This window comes from Hirundo rustica, chromosome Z, assembly GCF_015227805.2.
Source record: "Hirundo rustica isolate bHirRus1 chromosome Z, bHirRus1.pri.v3, whole genome shotgun sequence".
In the NCBI taxonomy this organism is placed as follows: domain Eukaryota; kingdom Metazoa; phylum Chordata; class Aves; order Passeriformes; family Hirundinidae; genus Hirundo; species Hirundo rustica.
Window position 1 is genome coordinate 46703998 of NC_053488.1, and position 19811 is coordinate 46723808.

The 19811-nt window shown below is 39.2% G+C and overlaps 1 protein-coding gene across 2 annotated transcripts in view; it reads right to left on the reverse strand.

Annotated features, from left to right (window-relative positions):
* Positions 1-2859: 2859 nt before the first annotated feature.
* The window catches only part of CAMK4 (calcium/calmodulin dependent protein kinase IV), a 208603-nt gene continuing 191651 nt past the window's right edge, over positions 2860-19811 (reverse strand). For both annotated transcript variants that reach the window (XM_040090933.2, XM_040090934.2), the window contains 6 exons: positions 18087-18177; positions 16427-16501; positions 13599-13674; positions 9218-9344; positions 6969-7121; positions 2860-3521 (listed from right to left, as the gene is read on the reverse strand). In XM_040090933.2, coding sequence (XP_039946867.1) covers positions 3351-3521; positions 6969-7121; positions 9218-9344; positions 13599-13674; positions 16427-16501; positions 18087-18177 — 693 coding nt within the window. In that variant the 3' untranslated portion in view covers positions 2860-3350. The remainder of the gene's footprint in view (positions 3522-6968; positions 7122-9217; positions 9345-13598; positions 13675-16426; positions 16502-18086; positions 18178-19811) is intronic.

Sequence of the window (19811 nt, forward strand, 5' to 3'; positions counted from 1 at the left end):
GTCTGAGACACTTCAAAAAGCTTTTTGGTGGATGCTTTTATCCTGCTGTGACACCACACAGCTTTTCAGAGCATTTTGTACTATTCGCCAAGGCAAAGGGACTGCTGGGCGGTCTCCTTTTGTCACTCCATGTGGCCAACAGCATGCTCATTTGTGGGGACAGCGTCCTTAGTACCCTTCTTCTGAAGAACCTGCTGTGTCAAAAACTTCTGCCTTGATGGTATTCTGCATTCAGAAGTTTGATTACAGTGTGTCTGCCTCTTTACAGCATGTTTGCACACACCTCTTTACAGCATGTTTGCACACTGTAAAATACAATCTTCAGCCAATGGACCAGCACCAGGCTCACACACCACAAAATTGCAAGCAAAAGTCTTTGGAATTACAGGAAGTCTGTCCTTTTTTGGAGAGAATCATTCTGAACCCGGGAAAACCCCTGCTGTGGTGCCATGCCAGGACTTCCTTAGACATTTAACAGCCATCTGACCATCATCTCAGCTCTAAAATATTAGACTATAATTGGCTAGTGCTGCAATCTGCTTTTAAAGGAAAAGTTTCACTAAGTTCAAATACTTCAAAAAGATTGGAAGGTTTCCCCTTTTGTACTTGGAAGAATTCTTTGTTAATATGTAAATAATGTAAAAAATTAAAGTTTAGGATTTCAGTAGAAAATATCAAAAGTAACTTTCTACTTAGCTTGTAACCACAGATTTGGAAATACCTGATCCGTCTCCAGTAGTTTTCAAGTGTGTACACATTTTTCAGCCACAGTAAGACACTTATGTTGCACATCCCAGTCTGAACTACAGCAGATGCCACCAGGATATGATTTTTTCAAAGGTAATGCAGGTAACAGTACTGTCTTCCCGTGCATGCATACAACACAAGTGCTGTCATACATCAAATATATCAGCTTTACTGAGTCACATACTGGTAATCATAGACTCAGCATAGACATCCTAATTGCTTAATGTTGAGTATGAAAAGAAAACAAAGCAAAACCACATCTGAACCCCCAGAGCCTTTATACACAAAACGGTGTTGCTTCTGAAGATCATGCTGTCACAGAGAGATCCCGTGTTGGATGGCATCAGTTCATAGCTATGATATGCTGTGGTATAATTCAGCAAAAACCACCACTGGGAATTAGCCGGGACCACTTTTCAGCTTCACAAACTGTGCCTCAGATGAAGGAATTTATGCTCAAACTCTCACAGATACGCAGTTACTGGGCAGCCAACTCCACTTCTGCAGGTTTGAAGCAGTTATCCCAAATGAAGGATGAAATGTTACAGAAATCCAGCCTTTCCCATCAAACTCCCCTACTGACTGAACTTGGATCACTTCACCACAGTATAAGAGAATGGAGTAGGGTAGCTGAGAATTGCATTTTTCCTGCAGTGACCTCAAAGGAGGTAAGACAGAGAGTAAAAGGTGAGACAGGTAGATGATCTTCTCCAAAGTTATTATTCTTGCTGTACTTATTTTCAAGGGAAAAATCTGTAAAAGAGTCATGGTGGCTTGCATAGAGCTGCTATGCCCCCGCCAGATGTTTCAGCTGACCTCAAAGGGAATTCTTGAAAAATGAATGGATGCATGTACTTTAAATTTCAGCCCTTCTTAGTTAGCAAAACTTTTTGTACAACTTCAAAGAGTTCTAAGAAATGGATAAAAGAATCTCAAGTATAATAGATCCATTAGCATGCATTTTCACCCACTAAAGACAGGATCTTTAATCCTCCTTTATATATTAATTTAGAGCATATTTTATTTATTAAATTTACCATATGAATAACATTGTATTACCCTTTAATGAGGAAATATAGTTATTGAATGTTTTATTAAAGTCTTGTTTTTTTTCAGGAGCTTCAGTATATTTTTTCAGGGCAAGTTGTTCAAGGCTTAACAACAACATAAAAACATTAAAGCAAAAGAAGAATGATGATTGTATTAGGATGTTACTTAACTATAAGTACTAAAAAGTTTCACAAGCACAAATGACATTTTTGTACATCAGGGTTTTTTTGCCATTTCTGTAATATATCACTACAATAGTCACATGCTGTCAAATAGATAACAAGCAAGTGTAAGTGGTCATACATGTTGATGCACGTAAGTTTTTCAGTTCCTATCGATCACATTCAACAGAAGTATCAAGATAGCTGAAGAGCCTGGCCCTACTTTTGCAGACTGATTGATGCACAGCTTCTAACTCAAGACACAGCTCTGGGTGGGTGCAAGATCGGTTCTGGGGGATCACTTTATAGGAAGGATCCTTTGTTAGGAAAATGTGGGCTAATTACAAGTAGAAACGCCTCACTTATGAGGTTAAACTACCCAGGAACCAACTAGACTGTACTACTTGCTCCCAGACCTTGTATAAGAGTGTTTCCCTAAAGCAAAATCAGTAAGTTGTGGAATAACTTCCTTCAAGCATTTACAGCTTACTTAAAGGCAAATTATTTCCTTAGGACCTATAAAATGTCTTCTAGCTGCAGATAGAATTTTAACAAATAAATATAATGGTATGCCAAAAATTTGCATATACTCTAATCCTTGTTCAGTCTATGAACTGAACAAGGTTTTGTTTTGCTAATACTTTACTGTGGAATGAAATGGCAGAAATCTGAGTAATTTTGGTTGCTATTAAAATAATGTATATAAACAGAAAAAGTCATGATAAAGCATTCTTAATGCAAGCTTGAACAATGTATGTTTTCATGCCCAGTGGAACTACAATTACACTTTCTTCTCAGAAGTAGTGGAATGGTTTCGGGGGTTTTTTTGTTTGGTTTGGTTTTTTGTTTGTTTGGCTTTTTTGTTTGGTAGTTGTTGTTTTGGTTTTTTTTTTTTTTTTCCTTGCATGTAAATCCCCAAATACTTTTTCAATTTTATAGATTAAAAAATTGCTTCATACATCAGTTTTAAAAGCATTGGTTAGGTATTTCCTTCCATTTTGTCTGCTGAAGGACTATGAACTTGGAAGAAAACAGTTCAAAGAAACTCACAACATTTATAAGACACCTACTGCCATAAAACCAAACAAAATAGCATTTTGTTTCAAATGCCACCTAGGAACACTAGATAAATGAAGTATATACATTATGGTAGGTAGTTAATAATCCCCATGTTTTCACCTGCCGGTATTACTGCAAATTACACTGTTTCCATGACATGCCTAATGAACAATTTACTATTTTCATAAGCAGTCACATGCATTGAAGGTAGGATCACCAGACACCTTGAAGCAGAACCAGAGAGACCAAGCGTACTAATCTGTTTCGCGGGATGACAAGGCAGCTGGTGTATGAAATGACACATCTCTGCTGACATGAGCGAGCAACATTGACCTAAAGCATTTCTTCTGGAGCCGCTGCTCCTGCTGCTTCCTGAGTGGGTTTCTCCATGGGCTGGGAGTTGTGCATGGGGGCTGGGCTGTGGCCGGGCTTGTGGCCATCATGGGTGCCATGACTGCTGGCGCTGCCAAGGCGCGTGGAGGCCACCACGGCTTTCACTGCGGCCTGGGAGAGAGAGGACCAAGCAAACATTCCTTAGGGGGCATGGCCTGTCTGCGGCATGGCCTCAACACTGTCCCAATAGGGAATGCAATTGCAACTGCATTTAGTCTACCTGGGAAGGTCACCTTTGGATACCTGCCTGGGCCTGGGTGGATTCAGAAGGCCACCTGGTATATTTGATTGAGGTTTAAAATTGCTGCTTTCACAAGGTTATGAGTTGGGTGACATGAGCACAACTTTTTTTTCAGCTATACCTGCTTATTTGTTTTGTTTCGGGTTTTTTTTTAGAAATTACTTCAGGTGTCCCGCATTGAAGTAGAATGTCAAAAAAAGAAAGTCATCATCTTCTGTCATAATAATAACAACAATATTATCACTGATTATTCCATGAAAATTTCACAAAGGAACACAATGTTTATCACTATTGCACTGTTGCATATTTCAAGCACAATTTTGTGGAGCACATGGGCAACTTCCTAACTATAGACATATAAAAATACACACTGAGGGTAGGCTTTCATAGCGCATGAAATATCACAAAATGAAGACAAACATGAAGACAGTTACATTAACCCTTGCCTTGAAGAGTTTTATTGCCTGAAAAAAACCAGACATACAGAGGTGAGGAAAATAAATGCTAATTTCTGTGTGTGACAATTCAAGCTATTTTTTAATTGGCAGCTTTTGCTTAGGTATCAAAGACGTGGGTCTGCAGCAAGAGATGAAGAACATAGCAAGTTCTGTGGATTGTTTGGAGAGGTAATCACACACACACACACACACACACACACACACACACACACACACAAAACCCAAAAAAACAAAAAACAAAACAAAAAAAACCACAAAAAGAAACAAGCAAGAAACTCCCACAAAGAAATAAAAAGGAAAAAAATAAGGTGTTAATGAAAAAGAGATAACATAAACATTGTCAATAAAAAAGAACCAGCTGCAACAGGTTATGAAGAAATACTACAAGTCATATACCAATGAAAGTGGCAAGAATTTTGAGAGACTAGACCTCTTAAAGGAAAAATCACAGACAACCACATTAGTGGTGAGAGGACTTTGGAAAAGTCATTGAAAAACAGAACAAGCCACTCAATGATACTACAATGTCTAAAGGTGCTTTCAATGTAATTTACACTCAGAAGCACTGTTGGATGTTTATGAAACAAATTCAACACAGCCTATGAGAAACCAAATCCTGACTGAGACTTTTAGAGTTACTCTTTAAAATTTGTCTTTACCCAAAGAAAGCCTGCTGGTGGACTTGTATGTTGGGAAAGAGGAGATAATTAATTACATATTATTCTTACTAACAAAACAACACCTAAAGTGTGTACTCACTACTTTGATGTCTGCAAAGTGTGTACTCACTACTTTGATGTCTGCAAAGTGTGTACTCACTACTTTGATGTCTGCTTTGGTTTTAGTTTTTTGATCAGAAATTAATTGTCTATAAATTTATTGGGTTTTTTTACAGAGTTAATAATTGTGGAAAATTATTAACTCTACAATAACTGCTAACTTCAATCAATCCTCTTAATATTTGGAGATTTGATAATTTAATCTTTAACAGAGAAGTGCTGAAGAAATAAAATTAGAAAAAGTGATACTTTGTAATCGCAAAAGATTCAATTGATTTACTGTAGGGGTGTCTTGGATTATGTAACCTAAAAACGTGTAACTCAGGGTGGGGGGCGAGGGCATGGGCACGGATGCCTTCTGATAATGGCCCAGCTGTTAAAACCAGGTGGGGCAGTGTTTCTTTTCTCTTTCACCATCCCTCTATCCTCCAGGGGGATATCCTATGATAATGGCCCATTAGGGCCCACCAATGACATGACACAGTCCATCATCCCATATTGAGATGCTCCACCCAGTTGGGAAGGAGCCAGCTGTTCCTGGCTAGATAAAAACTGGGACTGAAGGACACAAGGTATCCAGTTTTTCCACTGGATTCCTGGAGGAAGACCAGACCCATCTTGTCACGACTGGACTTTCTACAGGACCATCTCTACTCCACAGAACCACATCTGTTATTCCAGGAGGACTTACTTGGACTGCTTCCAACACCCTGACCAACAGGGTGCCAGGTTGTATCCCTGACTCTGTCAAGGTTTTTTCCAGGATTTTTGTTTGCTTCCTTGCTTGTTGTGGTTTTGTTTGTTTGTTTGTTTGTTTTGTTTGTTTGTTTTGGTTTTTTTTTACTATTCCTAGTAAAGTACTGTTACTCCTATTCCCATATCTTTGCCTGAAAGCTCCTAATTGCAAAACTATAATAATTAGGAGGGAAGGGGGTTTACATTCTCCTTTCCAAGGGAAGCTCTAGCTTTCATTGACAGACAACTGTCTTTCAAAACCAAGACAAGGGGTCTAAATAAAATGAGCTTCAAAAAATATCTCTGGTGTAAAAAATAAAGAAAAATCAAAATGTCAATGTGAATTATAACTGCAATCCCTGAGAACTTTGTAAATGACAAAACTAATTTCTTTGCCCTGTAGATATTCTCTGCTACAATTCTCCACTTAAAAAAAAAAAAAAAAAAAAAAAAAGAAAAAAAAAAAAAGCAGCCAAAGTTAAGGCTCAGTTTTTGTGAATTGGTTTTTCTATGAAATTTATGAAATCTTTCAGTTAAGTTGCTTTTTACTCTTATTCCCAGGGCTACAAGGGCAGCTTCACTGTAGCTGTTACTAACAATTTCTGTGCTGAAGTATCCCTGGAATTATCTCCTGAGCAGATGAAAATCTTTAAAAACTGAAGATTGGATTTGGGGAGAAGAAAGTTTCCTGATACTATGTCAGTCAGGTGCCCAGTTGCCTGCTATTTTCACCTGAAGATGTTTCCCTGCTTCTTCCCAATGTACATACGTAGACTGGATGGTAAAGGAGTGTCCTGAGGACATTTATGGACTTACACATCTGAAATGCTCACTCTAGTTCATACAGAAGGATGGCTTAAACCTTCTGCTTTGTATTGATAGGCATGGGTAACTCAGGGTGGGTTAGGAATCAAAATATGCTTTAACAGATTAATTTTCTTTTAGATTTATGGATGCTCATTTAAAAATTACTCAGTATGTTGTTCTTTCTAATCAATATTCTAAGGATACACCAGCAATATAGGGCAGAGTGATGGACAGAAGCAAGAAAGGAAGAAGGAAAGAAAAAATGGAAAGTAAGGACTTTGTGAAAGCTGTGTACATTCTCAGCATTCCTATCTGTGTAGGCAGAGCTTTCAATCAGCTTCACATATTTTTATTCATTTGGCTTCAGTCATTGACTAAACCAGCTTCAAACTTTTTCAGTCTTCCTCAGACATCTTAAATAAGAACCTTCCATAATACCATGGAATATTGTCCTCAAAAATGTGCAAGGTTTCTGCAAGGCTACTAATTTAATTGCTTGCTTTCATAGCCAAAACAGAGACTATGAGCAGAGACTTGCCTTAAGTTTACGCCGGGCATTGAATTCTTGAAGTTTCTTTTGTGCGTTGTCCATATGTGCAAAGTTTATTGCCTTCCCTGTGACCCATGGGTGCTGCAATGCCTGTAGAGTGGTGAGGCGTTTCTTGGGGTCTAAAACAATCAACTTTTTAACCTGCATCACAAGCAAGAAATAAAAACGACTGTCAGCTTTATTCTTCATTCAAATTTATATAGTTTTGTATTTGTGGGCTCTGGTCTTGGTTTGGGGAGCATCTTAGGTGAGATATTCTAAAAAACCAATAAGAATTTTCATTTGTGTCTTTGCAAGTGTTCTGCTTCTGGCATTTCTTGGTCCTCCATAAATAACATCTGATCAAGACAGCCATTAAGGGGGAAGAGAGAAGAGAAAGAACCAACTGGTTACCAACATATCATGGGTATGCAGATGCAGATGACCTGTATCTATTATAGGCTCTTTTGTGTCTGAATTGTCACAAAAAACCCTAAGAAATTCTCAAAATCTCTGAGTAGTATCACTACTTTTAGATTTGGACAAGTTATAAACTGGATTAGAAGGTTTAAATTATGCATATGCAGCTCATACGAACTTGTACCACGCGGTCCCTGTCAGGTATATCACAAAGGAAATGTTTCTTTCAGTCACTGTAAAACCTCATGTACACATAAAAGAAGAAAAGCACTGTAGAAGTGTTTCTGTCTTAGCCCATGCTGAAACTAATGCTGTTTACACCATTTCTTCTATCACCAAAGCCAGCAAACCTGGACTTTTACAAACATGACTAGAATATTTTTGGGAAAAAGGCACTGCAAACATACCCCTGTGACTGGAGATGGTCCTGCTGGACAAAAAGTGTGTCTAGTCAAGTGACATTCCCTGGGTTTTATTGTATCTCTGGACATGTAGTGTTTTATAAAAAGAAGAAAGGTGAGGATGGAGTAACAAAGTACACAGATGGCTTTGCAGAGCCACACTTACCCAGCTCTCCTGACTGCAGACCCTCTTTAGCAGAGTGCAAGTGATGGCAAAGGGCTCCACTGCTCCTATGTGCCCAAGGGTGAGGGAAGACTTGCTTTAGGGTTCTCTGAAATCTCCCTACAAAGAGCTTTTAAAGAAAGTTGGTTCCCTGAAGTGTGTGCAGGAGAATAGGCATTGTGGTGAATTCTGCTTGTGTCTCCAAGGAAGACCTTGAGTTAACCAAATCACTTCAGCTGAACACTGAATTGCCCACAGCATGGGTTTTGAGAGTCATGGTCATCATCACCTACAATTTGCTATGCAATGTTGAAACCTGAAAGTTTGAGCTCTACTTTACTAAAACAGTATGGAGCAGTTTGGACAAAAGCTTTCCTGGCAGACTGCTGTTTATATGGAAGTAATTTTTTTTTTTTTTTTTTTTTGCCTTAGAAAAACTTCATATATCATAAAACAATGAAAAAGTAGTTTAAACTTTGACAGTCCTTCCACTTAAAATATCCTGAAGTACTTCACTAACACCAATGATGCAGTGTTTTGTGACACAGTTTGTATAAATATATATGGAAGAAAACATTTGTGTTTTCAGTGCTAATGAAATAACTGAATTATGCAAGTTATTATTCAGAAAAGTCATACTCAAGTATATCTATCTTTGCAGATCAGTGTCTCCTGGATCCAAACTACTTTATCCAGTAATAAAATAATACAGTGCAGATAGCATGCCAGTCCTTGCATTTTGCTAATGGAGAATATTTAAAAGTAGTCAATCTTTCCTCACCTATTAAAAAAAAAAAAACCAAACCAAACCAAAAAAACTTTAATGGAAAGAAAAAATATGTCAGAAGGAAGCAGTGGGGGGGAATTTAATTCCTTTTATATTCTTCTCCAAAATTCAGGCTTGAAAACTGCACAAAAAGAAGGACTTGTTTCTACATTTCCCTGAAGGTGTTTGCCCAAAGAAGAGGAATGGTGAAACACTTAGAGCTGGAAGGAGAGGCAGGCATACATGAATACTATGACAGCTGCCAACAATCTATGGCTTACTTCACAGAAGAACTTGAATATCCATGTTCTGAGTGCATAATTACAGCACTGGACTAACAGGGGATATTAACAGCACCATACTATAGCAAAGACAAGAGGAAACTATTATGAACAATTAATTAACCAATTATTCTTCTCCCCCCCCCTCCTCCCCCCCCCCCCCCCAATGGACTTTTCCTCAATGGCAGAAATACTAAATACTCCAGTCTCATTTTTGCTTTACTTACTAAATCCTTGGCATTCAGAGACACATCATCCCACCAGGGGGAGACAAAGTCATATTCACAGCTCAGGATTCTCTTAAACATATACTGATCTCCCCTTTCATCATAAAATGGTTCAAAGCCACAAAGTCTGAAATGATAAAAAAGAAATTAATTTAATTAGTCCTGTGTTGTTAGAAACAGTTCATGGTAGTATTTTTCCCTACTTTGTGTCCTGTAGATCACTTTGGAAACCAGACATGGTTTCCAGACTCATGAACTCCTAATTCTACAGAGCAGAGAAAAATGTGGTTGTAAGTATTCTTAAGCACAGGGAAAGGCTTTTCTAATAATAATTTTACTGTTTTCATATGTGTTAAATTGGAAATATTAAAACAGGGTGAAAGAGAATTTATCAGGATCCCTGTAACTCTGGCCAGAGGAATAGGAATTAGCTGAGGAAACCCATCTTACACCTGAAGCTAGAAGTTTCTACGTATCCAATTAGGACTGATTTTTGGTAATGTTCATCCCTGTACATTTTTTTCATCCTATCAGCCACAATATGTAAGAACCTTTGGTAAGTTTTCATGATCAGCCCTCATTTTTACTTAGATAACCTACAATGCAGAAGTCTTGTGATCTCACTAATGACTGCATTTATAAATATATTGAATAGAGATCCCAGCAGAGATACACACTGCTGGCCCCAGGGAAAGCAGACTCATAGATGTCGTTTCCATTTGCATAATGTCCTTTTTTATCACTTCACTTTAATCATGCCTGCACATATAATCAGATTTTTTAAAGTGAATTTCCTATTCAGCCAGTATGTGATCTGAGCTTAACAGAGGAAGTCTGTCTGCTCCTCTCCCTCCAGGAAATGCAGCAAGCAGTAAGATGATGAGAAGAAAATAACAGCAGAACGTAAAGATAAATCAACAAATCTAGAAAAGACTTATATTTCAACTTATTTTTGTATTTTTAAACACAATGTGCTTCTGAAAAAGGAGGTTGAGGTTCAAGGAAGAAATAAGGTTTTGGAAGTGGTGCATAGCCATGGGTGGAACAGCATCACATTCCACTGCTGAAGAGGAGAAACACTTCATTGCAAGCATATTCTACACACATTATTTTTCCAAGTCTGGCAGAGATGTATTAAAATACAAGGATTCAGTCTCCAAACCTAGTGTTTCGGTAGGTGGTGGCCAGCCAGAGCCCCTCTGCTGCTCCCCTTCTGTTTTCTGCCTCTCCCATCACCATTTCTGGTCTAGCAGCAGGTCCTTGCTGTCCCCATGAAACACCCCTGAGCACAGCCCCTCATTGGCTCAGCCCAAACTGCCTTTTGGATCAAGGTAACCGATGACAGTAAGAACCTGCTTAAGTCTTGCTGTGACTCTGCTGGGAGCCTCCTAAGTGAACTCTCTGCTTTCACTGTAACATACTACTATCACCTATTGTTTTCCTATTAACAATTACAATAGCAATTCTACTTAAAAATCCATTGCAGCAGACAGATTTTCTTCTTCTACATGCCAAAATAGATGTGAAAATCTAGAGATTTCAAATTAGATTAATTAAATCAGTGCAAGACTACTGTGGCTGCCCTTGATTTAACTTTATTTTGAAAGAACATTTTATTATTCTGATTCATTTTAAATCAGTTACCTTCAAATAAAGGAAAAGTCAATGTAAACTGCTTTAAAATGTGTAAAAATGATGGTGTTTTGTGTCCTTTTAAGTAACTTAGTAAAATAACACCTTTAATTAAATCCATGCAATTTCAACTACAGACAAAGTCTTTGTACTTGTTGACCACTGTCTGCATCTCAGACATGCAGAAGGATTTCTAAGCTGCTTTATGAATACAAAAGGACTGCTCGTCTTTGTTTCTATGTGTTATTTGTTTTCATATTGTATTTCATTTTTACATTGGGTTTTATGTTATAATAGTTTATTCTGTACTCCCCTCTTCTCCTGTAAAATGTTATATCCTGAAGTTTCTCCCTGCACTTTCTTCCCTGTCCATCCTCCCACACTCCTCCCAGTCCCCTTGTACCGGCCCTGTCTGTCATTCGGCTGTTCTTCCCAGCTTCTGGAGAATTTGGGTAAAAGACATTGAATGATAGGGCAAAAGCCAAAGAGGTTCCTCCCTTTGTGTTCCCCATTGGTTTCCTTGAATGTCCCTCCAACCCTGTTCCACCTTATCCCTGATTGAGTGTTGGTTTTTCCCCTCCTTTAGCCCCTCCCTGCATATAAGCCTGGACCACAAAGCCTCAGCTATGACTTGGTTTGAGCTGCAGTTTGAGGCAGGTGTCTGAACAGGATGGGACAAAGACTGGAATAAAGATCTTGGATTTGCACTCAGATCAAGTCTGATTCCTTTTCTTCGCCACCGATGGGGTTTCTCTCTAGTGATAGGGTGGAAAAGTCCCTTCACGGCTCCCCAGGTTTTTAGGACCCAGGGGAGTTTTCCTGTCTTGTCACAGTGTCGAGCTAGCCTGGGCAAAACGGAGCCAGTAGCTCCATAAGAGACAAGTGACACCTCTTGACTTTTAAAATTATGCATGTGGCTTCCCCTGAATTATGACAGTTATCAGATATTAATATAATTTGTCTCAGGAAAAACTGTTCTGTCAGAATGTGTGTCAAAGTTTTTTTTTAATCAAATGGTAAGTCCACTTTTAATGGCAAGATACAGTTTTATGCAGATCCTCTACAACATGGTTGTTAACTCTTAACATCCACTCCATTTTGGGGGGACAATCAAGAATGTTTCGGTTTTTTCTGACTCTATGTAAGCAGGTTTCCTTTACTGAACTATGAGACTGAGACATGCAACATTGTTGTCTGGACTCCAGGATTAATGACTTTGTAATTTTACATGTACCTTTCTGGTCTCAGTTTCTAATCCACAAAGCATTACACACAACAGAAGAGTTTTAAATGTGGAGAACTGTTAAAACTAAATGGAAGAGACCGCCAGGTGGATTTTTGCCTGTCTTGTTCTGTAGATCAAATTAGATTTTGGGGTGGGAGTAGGACAGGATTAGAAGGAGGAAGAATAGAAGAGTATCTATAGGCATGCAGCCCCATCCAGGGCAGGAACTCACACACTTGTATTTACAAACATGCAGAGGTTTAGTGTGGCTTGAGAGCATCTCCTCAACAGCTGGAAGGTTTTGAGAGGCTGCATATAGAAAACACCACTCCAGATATTCAGACAGGAGTTGTTTGGAGTTTAGTTGGAGCTTGCTTACACTTGAAAACAAGTTTTGCTTAAGAAAGGCTATTAGTTTGAAGTGAAACAACATAATTAAGCCTTGAGTAACTAGGAAAGGCCATAATTTAAACTAGGTGGCTTTGTAAAGGGACAGCAAAAGTCACCTCTTGAGTCTTAGGGACTGCCTTGCTGGCAAATTTCACATCTCTCTGTCAGGAGTGGAAACCTTATAAATGACAAGAAATGAACACCTAGCAGACAATATCTGACATGTGATCTTGAACACAAGGTCTGGATTTTAAACCAGACCTTGACACAAAGAGACACACATTTAAAAAGCAGCAAATAACAAAATGGCAAATAGGAATATTGTAGTCTCTTATTTACAGGTACCCAAGAGGAGACCTGTGAATTATTTGAGGTTTATGTGCAGAACAAAAGGTGAATGTTTTCTGACATTATCATTAGAGTGTTTATATATCCTTACATGGACTTTTTGTAGAAACTCTAGAGAATATAATTCTTTCTTTGCAAAAGAGAAAAATAATTGGGTTACTGCACGCTGTACTTGCTGGACAGAGCAAGTAGTAGGGGAGGGATAATGGCCTCCATGTATAAAATTCTCCATATCTTTAAGGTACATATATAAAATCCCCTTTTCTTCCCTTAAAAAGCATCCTAGAAGTATAGTATATAATTACACAAGCCATCTTAGCACTGTCATTGCTAAGAGTCTACATTGTCTCATAATTATTCTCCCATAAAGAACAGAGTCAATACATCATATGGTATTTTCCCTTCTCAATATCTTTCCTTTTAAAGATTCAGTCAATACAATCAAGTAATTACAATTCTTACCAACTGAACCATGTCTAGCCACAATAAGACCTTGACACAAATGCCAGTTTAAACACAAGTGTTTGGAACTTTTGGTCCATATTTCTTCACATTAATATCATGATTCTGCACAGACCTTGCTGCTGTGCAGGAAGTGTTATATTTACCAAATATTGAAACTGAATATTTTGCCATGCTCCTCTAGGATTTGACTTACTTCAGTAAGATCAGGAATATAATAATTAAAGTTTAGGATCTTGTCTTTTCCAATGGGACAGCTCAAAGTGTCATGAAATCCTGTGGGTTCTAAAAAGTGAACCTCTCTGTAGCACTGTCTGCACTTACAGGATGTAGGTGATAATCCCCAGGGACCACATGTCCACTTCAGGACCATAGGCACATCCCCGTAGTATCTCTGGTGCTGTAGAGGACAAAACACTTGTCAGTAACACAGAAGTTGAGTGAAGAAATAACAGTTACAAAATAAATTAAAATCCATGCACTGTCATGTCTTTTATAAAAAGTTAGGACTGCCCATTCAAGCCCTTAATTAGGCAGGTGATTCCCTTCACTGATTATAAAACAAGAGAAGTCAGAGAAGTCATGACCAAGCACTGCCAGAATAAAATGAGAAGTGTACTTTAGTTTCACTTTTTTTTTTTTTTTTTTTTTTTTTTTTTTTTTTTTTTTTTTTTTTTTTTTACATTTGTGAAAGAAATATTTTACTTTGTGTTTTTACAAATACATCAACAACAAAAATGAGGCCAAGGAAAAGCTCCATCCTTTATTGGTTGCAGAGGCAAACACTGGAACCAAGGATGAAGAAAAGGCTGAGGTACTTATTGCCTTCTTTGCCTCTCTCCTCAACAGTAAGGCCTGGTTATCCTCAGGGAACCAGCCCCTGAGATGGCAGACAGGGACAGAGAGCAGAACAGACCCCGTGCAATCCAGGAGGAGAGAGGTAGTGACCTGCTGAGCCACTTAGACACAAGTCCATGGGACCAGGTAGGATTCATCCAAGGGTGCTGGCGAAGGAGTTTGCCAAACTGCTCTGCATCACTGATCATCAGTTCTGTCTAACTGGGAAGGTCCCAGATGATTTGGAGGTTGGCTACTGTGATGTCCATCCACAAGAAGGGCAGGAAAATGAACACAGGGAAGTACAGGCCTGTGAGCCAGACCTCGGTGCCAGGGAAGATCATGCAGAAGATCATCTTGAATGTGATCAGATGGCACATATAGGACAGTACAGGGGATCAGGCACAGCCAGCAGGAGTTCAGGAATGGCATGTCCTGCCTGACCTACCTGATCTTTCATGAGCAGATAATCCACCTGGCAGAGGAGGGGGGGGCTGTCGATGTCTGTGGGGACTCTATTAATGTCTTTGGCAGTGACTCCCATGGCATTCTCCTGAAGAAACTGTTTGTTCATGGTGTGGACAGGGTGGTGTCACTGGGTGAAAAACTGTCTGGATATCTGGCCCCAGGGAGTGGTGGTGAATAGAATTACATCCAGCTGGTGGCTGGGTACCAGTGGGATGCCCCATGGCTCAGTGTTGGGACCAGTCTTGTTTTACATCTTTATCCTGATCTGGATGAGGGGATCGAGGGTACCCTCAGTTTGCAGATGACACCAAGTCAGGTGGGGACTAGGAAGCTCTACAGAGGGATGTGGACAGGCTGGATCCATGAGACAAGGTTGATGGGATGAAGTCCAATGAGATTGAGTGTCAGTTGTGCCTTGGTCCACAATAACCCCTGCAGTGCTACAGGCTGGGGGCAGAGTGGCTGGAAAACTGTTGTGCAGAAAAGGGCTTGGGTGTGCTGGTTGACAGTGGCTGAACATGAGCTAGGTGGCCAAGAAGGCCAAGAGCATCCTGGCTTGTGTCAGCAATAGTGGGGCAGTGATCATCCCCTGCCCTGTGCTGGGCACTGGTGAGGTCACACCTCAAATGCTGTGTCCAGTTTGGGGCCCTTTACAACCAGGAGGACGTTGAGGGGCTGGAGCACGTCCAGAGAAGGGCAATGAGACTGGTAAAGATATACAGAATAAATCCTAAGAGGAGCAGCTGAGGGAGGTGTGGGTGTTCAGTCTGGAGTAACAGAACATTAAGAGCTAATATGTGAAATACAGTTTTATGAAACTAACTGGACTGGAATTAGGTGCTGCCCTAAAGCAGATTTGGCAGGTGTGTGTGCTTTGCAGGCAGTGTCATACAAGGTGATGTGTCTTGGATTATGTAACCTAAAAATGTGTATTCTATTTCATCTGTTGAAAGCTGTTTTTTGGGAGATGTTTTATCCTTCTCTTGTAACTCGGGGGTGGAGGGGGTGGTGGGGGGGTGGTGGTGTGGTGCAAGTGCCTTCTGATAATGGCCCAGCTGTTAAAACCAGGTGGGGCAGTGTTTCTTTTCTCTTTCACCATCCCTCTATCCTCCAGGGGGATATCCTATGATAATGGCCCATTAGGGCCCACCAATGACATGACACAGTCCATCATCCCATATTGAGATGCTCCACCCAGTTGGGAAGGAGCCAGCTGTTCCTGGCTAGATAAAAACTGGGACTGAAGGACACAAGGTATCCAGTTTTTCCACTGGATTCCTGGAGGAAGACCAGACCCATCTTGTCATGACTGGACTTTCTACAGGACCATCTCTACTCCACAGAACCACATCTGTTATTCCAGGAGGACTTACTTGGACTGCTTCCAACACCCTGACCAACAGGGTGCCAGGTTGTATCCCTGACTCTGTCAAGGTTTTTTCCAGGATTTTTGTTTGCTTCCTTGCTTGTTGTGTTTGGTGGTTGTTTTTTTAATTTTTTTTTTTTAAATTCTTTTTTTTGTTTTTTTTTGGTTTTTTTTTTTTTTTTTTTTTTTTTTACTATTCCTAGTAAAGTACTGTTACTCCTATTCCCATATCTTTGCCTGAAAGCTCCTAATTGCAAAACTATAATAATTAGGAGGGAAGGGGGTTTACATTCTCCTTTCCAAGGGAAGCTCTAGCTTTCCTTGGCAGACTACTGTCTTTCAAAACCAAGACACAATGTCACCTGAATTGCATTATCCGCTGTTCTATGAGGTAACAGGGTGATCTCATGGTCTTCTTCATTGTCCTCTTTCCTTTGAATCTACAGTTATAAAAGCAAATGTAAGTAACAAAACAACATACCACAGTACCCTGGAGTTCCACAAATTGTCTTCATGGTCACATGATCTTCCACCATCTTGGAAAGTCCAAAGTCAGCTGTTAAAATGGTTTGGGAATATTAGTGTTCTTACTCCCTGTCATAATGTGGGGTTTTATGTTGTATACGCTGTGAGTGCTCCCGTTTTAAGGTCATCTTACCTTTGTTAACTCCTCCTTTGAAAACCCCACCCCTACAACACTCTGTATAACCTCATGACCCTGCCCCTGCCTCCTTCATCTTCACCCCCTCTCCAGCCTGGGGTGGGGAGAAATAAATTGATTCTTGAGCTTAACAAAACAGAGACTTGTCTCATCTGTCTCCATGCTGGAGGCTTGTACCTCCCTGAACACGGTGATCACTGTTGCCACACAATGCAACAATATGCAATTAAATAATCATTTATATGTTAAATGAATGGTATTAATATTTCCACAGGTAATTGTTGATTTAATGGATCTACCCATGCTGCAATCTGGAAGCAATATTTGCTGTACAAATGAGTATTCCTGGCTCTTGCTTGACAGAAACGTAGCTTGTATTTTATTCTGAAAATTAGAGAAAGCCAGTGCAGTGGGAGGCAAAAGGGCCTACAAGCAGAGATCCAGAAATATATTTTAGGCATATATTCAGTTTCCACTCTTTGAGTAACCCAATAAAATTATCATTACTATTTTGGGTTGCTTTTTTAGTCAAGGGTCAGAGTATGTAGTCTCTGCAAGACAAAATCCCAGCAGTATTTTGATAGAAGGCTTCTCGGGGCATAAAGAAGGTGACAGAGGAAGAATTGATCATCCTTTCTCCAATGTTTCCACACTGAATTACTATTCACAGAGCTAGGGCCTTTGTGACAATACACACTGTAATTGCATGACTCCTTTACAAAAGTCATGAAAATTGAAGTGTTCACAATTTTTTTTTAGAGTTAAAATAATATATTATATATATTAAAAAATATACCAAGAATAAACTGAGCTTATTAAAATTCCAGTTTAGGTGATGAAAATAATCTTTGCCTTAAAAGCACAAAAACCAAAGTACTTGATTTTATTTTGTTAGACCAAATATAAAAGGGAATGTTTTGACTCAAGATCAAGATACAAATAGGTCACTTGTTCCTAAATGGCTATCCTTCTTGCATTATCATTTGTCCCTCCTTATCCCTTCTACGGCACTGACCATGCTTCAGAGAGTTTCCCTGTGCTCTTTCCAAAGATCTCTCCATGTCCCTTAAATCTGCCTTCAAAACAGAAACCAGCCTTGCTCAGTTTGCTTTCTACTACTTACCTGCATGTTTTTATTTTCATACTAATGTATCTTTTCTCTTAAGGTACTAGTTTAACAGAAAAAGAGGAGCATAGAAGTGGTGCACAGAACTTTGTGCTGTTCTCATGATCATTCTTGTTCCCAGTGCTTTAATCTCTGCCCTATTCTGCATGATTTTGGCTATAAATTCTCTAAGTAAGAATCTAGTTTTGCGTTTGACACCATCATGTACAGCTCTGCTGCTGAAGTAATGTGCTGTTTATTCAGCACTGGCTTCAAATAGGGTGATCATGAGATGCATATACTCCAGACATCATTTAGCACATATTACTGATGCAAAGGCACCAGGGAAGCACACACACATTTAATGCTGCTCACCAATTTTTAATGGTGCATCTGGTGCTGGTGTTGCATACAGCAGATTTTCTGGCTTCAAGTCTCGATGCACAATCCCATTTGCATGCAGATACTAAAAAAGAGGAAGTAAAAGCATGTAAGTGAGAATGGTCAAGCATGAGTTGATGTCTTTCTAATTGTCTATAGCAGCAGATTAATATTTACTCTGTGTCACACAGAGTTACTTCACTAATTTTCAGCAGTTCTTTTTTCTGCAAACTTGCTCAGCGTAGGATCCTTGGATTTATACTGTAATCTGAATAGGAAAATAAAATTCGGGAAGGCAAAGATAACATCATGTTCATTTGGGAACAAAAACATCTCAGAAACTATCCTTGAATTTTAATACAGCAATAGCTCCTAAGAAGCAATCTAATAGATGATGAGATGCCAAAGTCTGGCTTGGAGGAAGGTTGTTTCTGCACATCATAACATTCTGAGAGATAGGAAAATGGTCACATAACTATTAAACAATTAAATAGACATATTTGAGTAGAAAGGATGCAGTAAGTGACCTGAGCCAACTACAAAATGGTTGGGGTCTCTTAGTGGACACTTCTCACAAGTTTTAAAACCACTCAATTGCAAAGTCTGAAAAATCTATCTGTCTTGCCAAAGTACATGTAGTACATGCAAATTCACTTACCATTGAATTCCTGCCTTGCACTAATGGAAAAAAAAAATTCGAAAACATTTCTGCCATTTACACTGCTATGGACAGAAATAGAAAAAAATATAATATACAATATAGTGATAGAAAAAAAAGGATAAACTAGTGAGAGAAATTCTGTATTTCTTATTGATAAAATACTCACACAAAACTGAAGTCTTAGAAGAGAAGTGCTTAAGGGTAGAATCACATTATCTTATTCAAAAGTCTCATGCTCTAGATTTTAGTAGCAACTCTCTCAGCTGTGTTTTCACTACCAAAAACCCCCAGTCTCTGTGCTTATTTATGCAGGAAATGATAAATGGTTGAATATCCACCTAGACAACACAGCTATAATGTGCAATTGAGTTAGCATCTGAGGTGAATTCTTGACTGTGTGTCTCACTGGAATTTTAGTTCCTATAAATTGCCAGTGATTAAATAGCATTAAGGAGGAATACATTGCTCTGTCCTTGGGCATTGTTTTAGTGACAGAGTGTGCTTTTCACATGTGTTTTTCTCACAGTGCAGTAAGTGTTCTTTATTGACTTTCTCTGCAATCCCAAAGTCACAGGATTTGTCATGATGTGGCTTTTAGAGATCAGCCAAAGACTCTCACCTTACTTCACAGTGAAATTTAAGTGTTTGTTCCAGCTTTCTGCAGTGAGATAACTAATCAATTTTTCAAGGTAAAAACAGCCTACAGCATATGGAAACTGATAGACTGTGCACTGCTACATCATTTAATGCAGCCACATGGCTGCGAACAATCATGTCCTCCCTGCATAAAAACATATCTTCATCATGCCAGACATAACTGTAGCAAAGATATTCCCAAGCACAGCAGTGATGTGTTTCTGACATGCAGAAGTAATAGTGGCACACAGGGGGTGAACCAAAAGCCATCAGACTGTGTTGGATAGAAAAAGAGGTCTGAACTGATCTGTGTTCATGTGCTGCAAATAAGTTTAGCTGCCTCTGTAGGAGTGAGAAGGATCAGACATTTCACGATCACTCAATGGAAAACAGACCCTTCCAATTCATCTGCACAAATAATC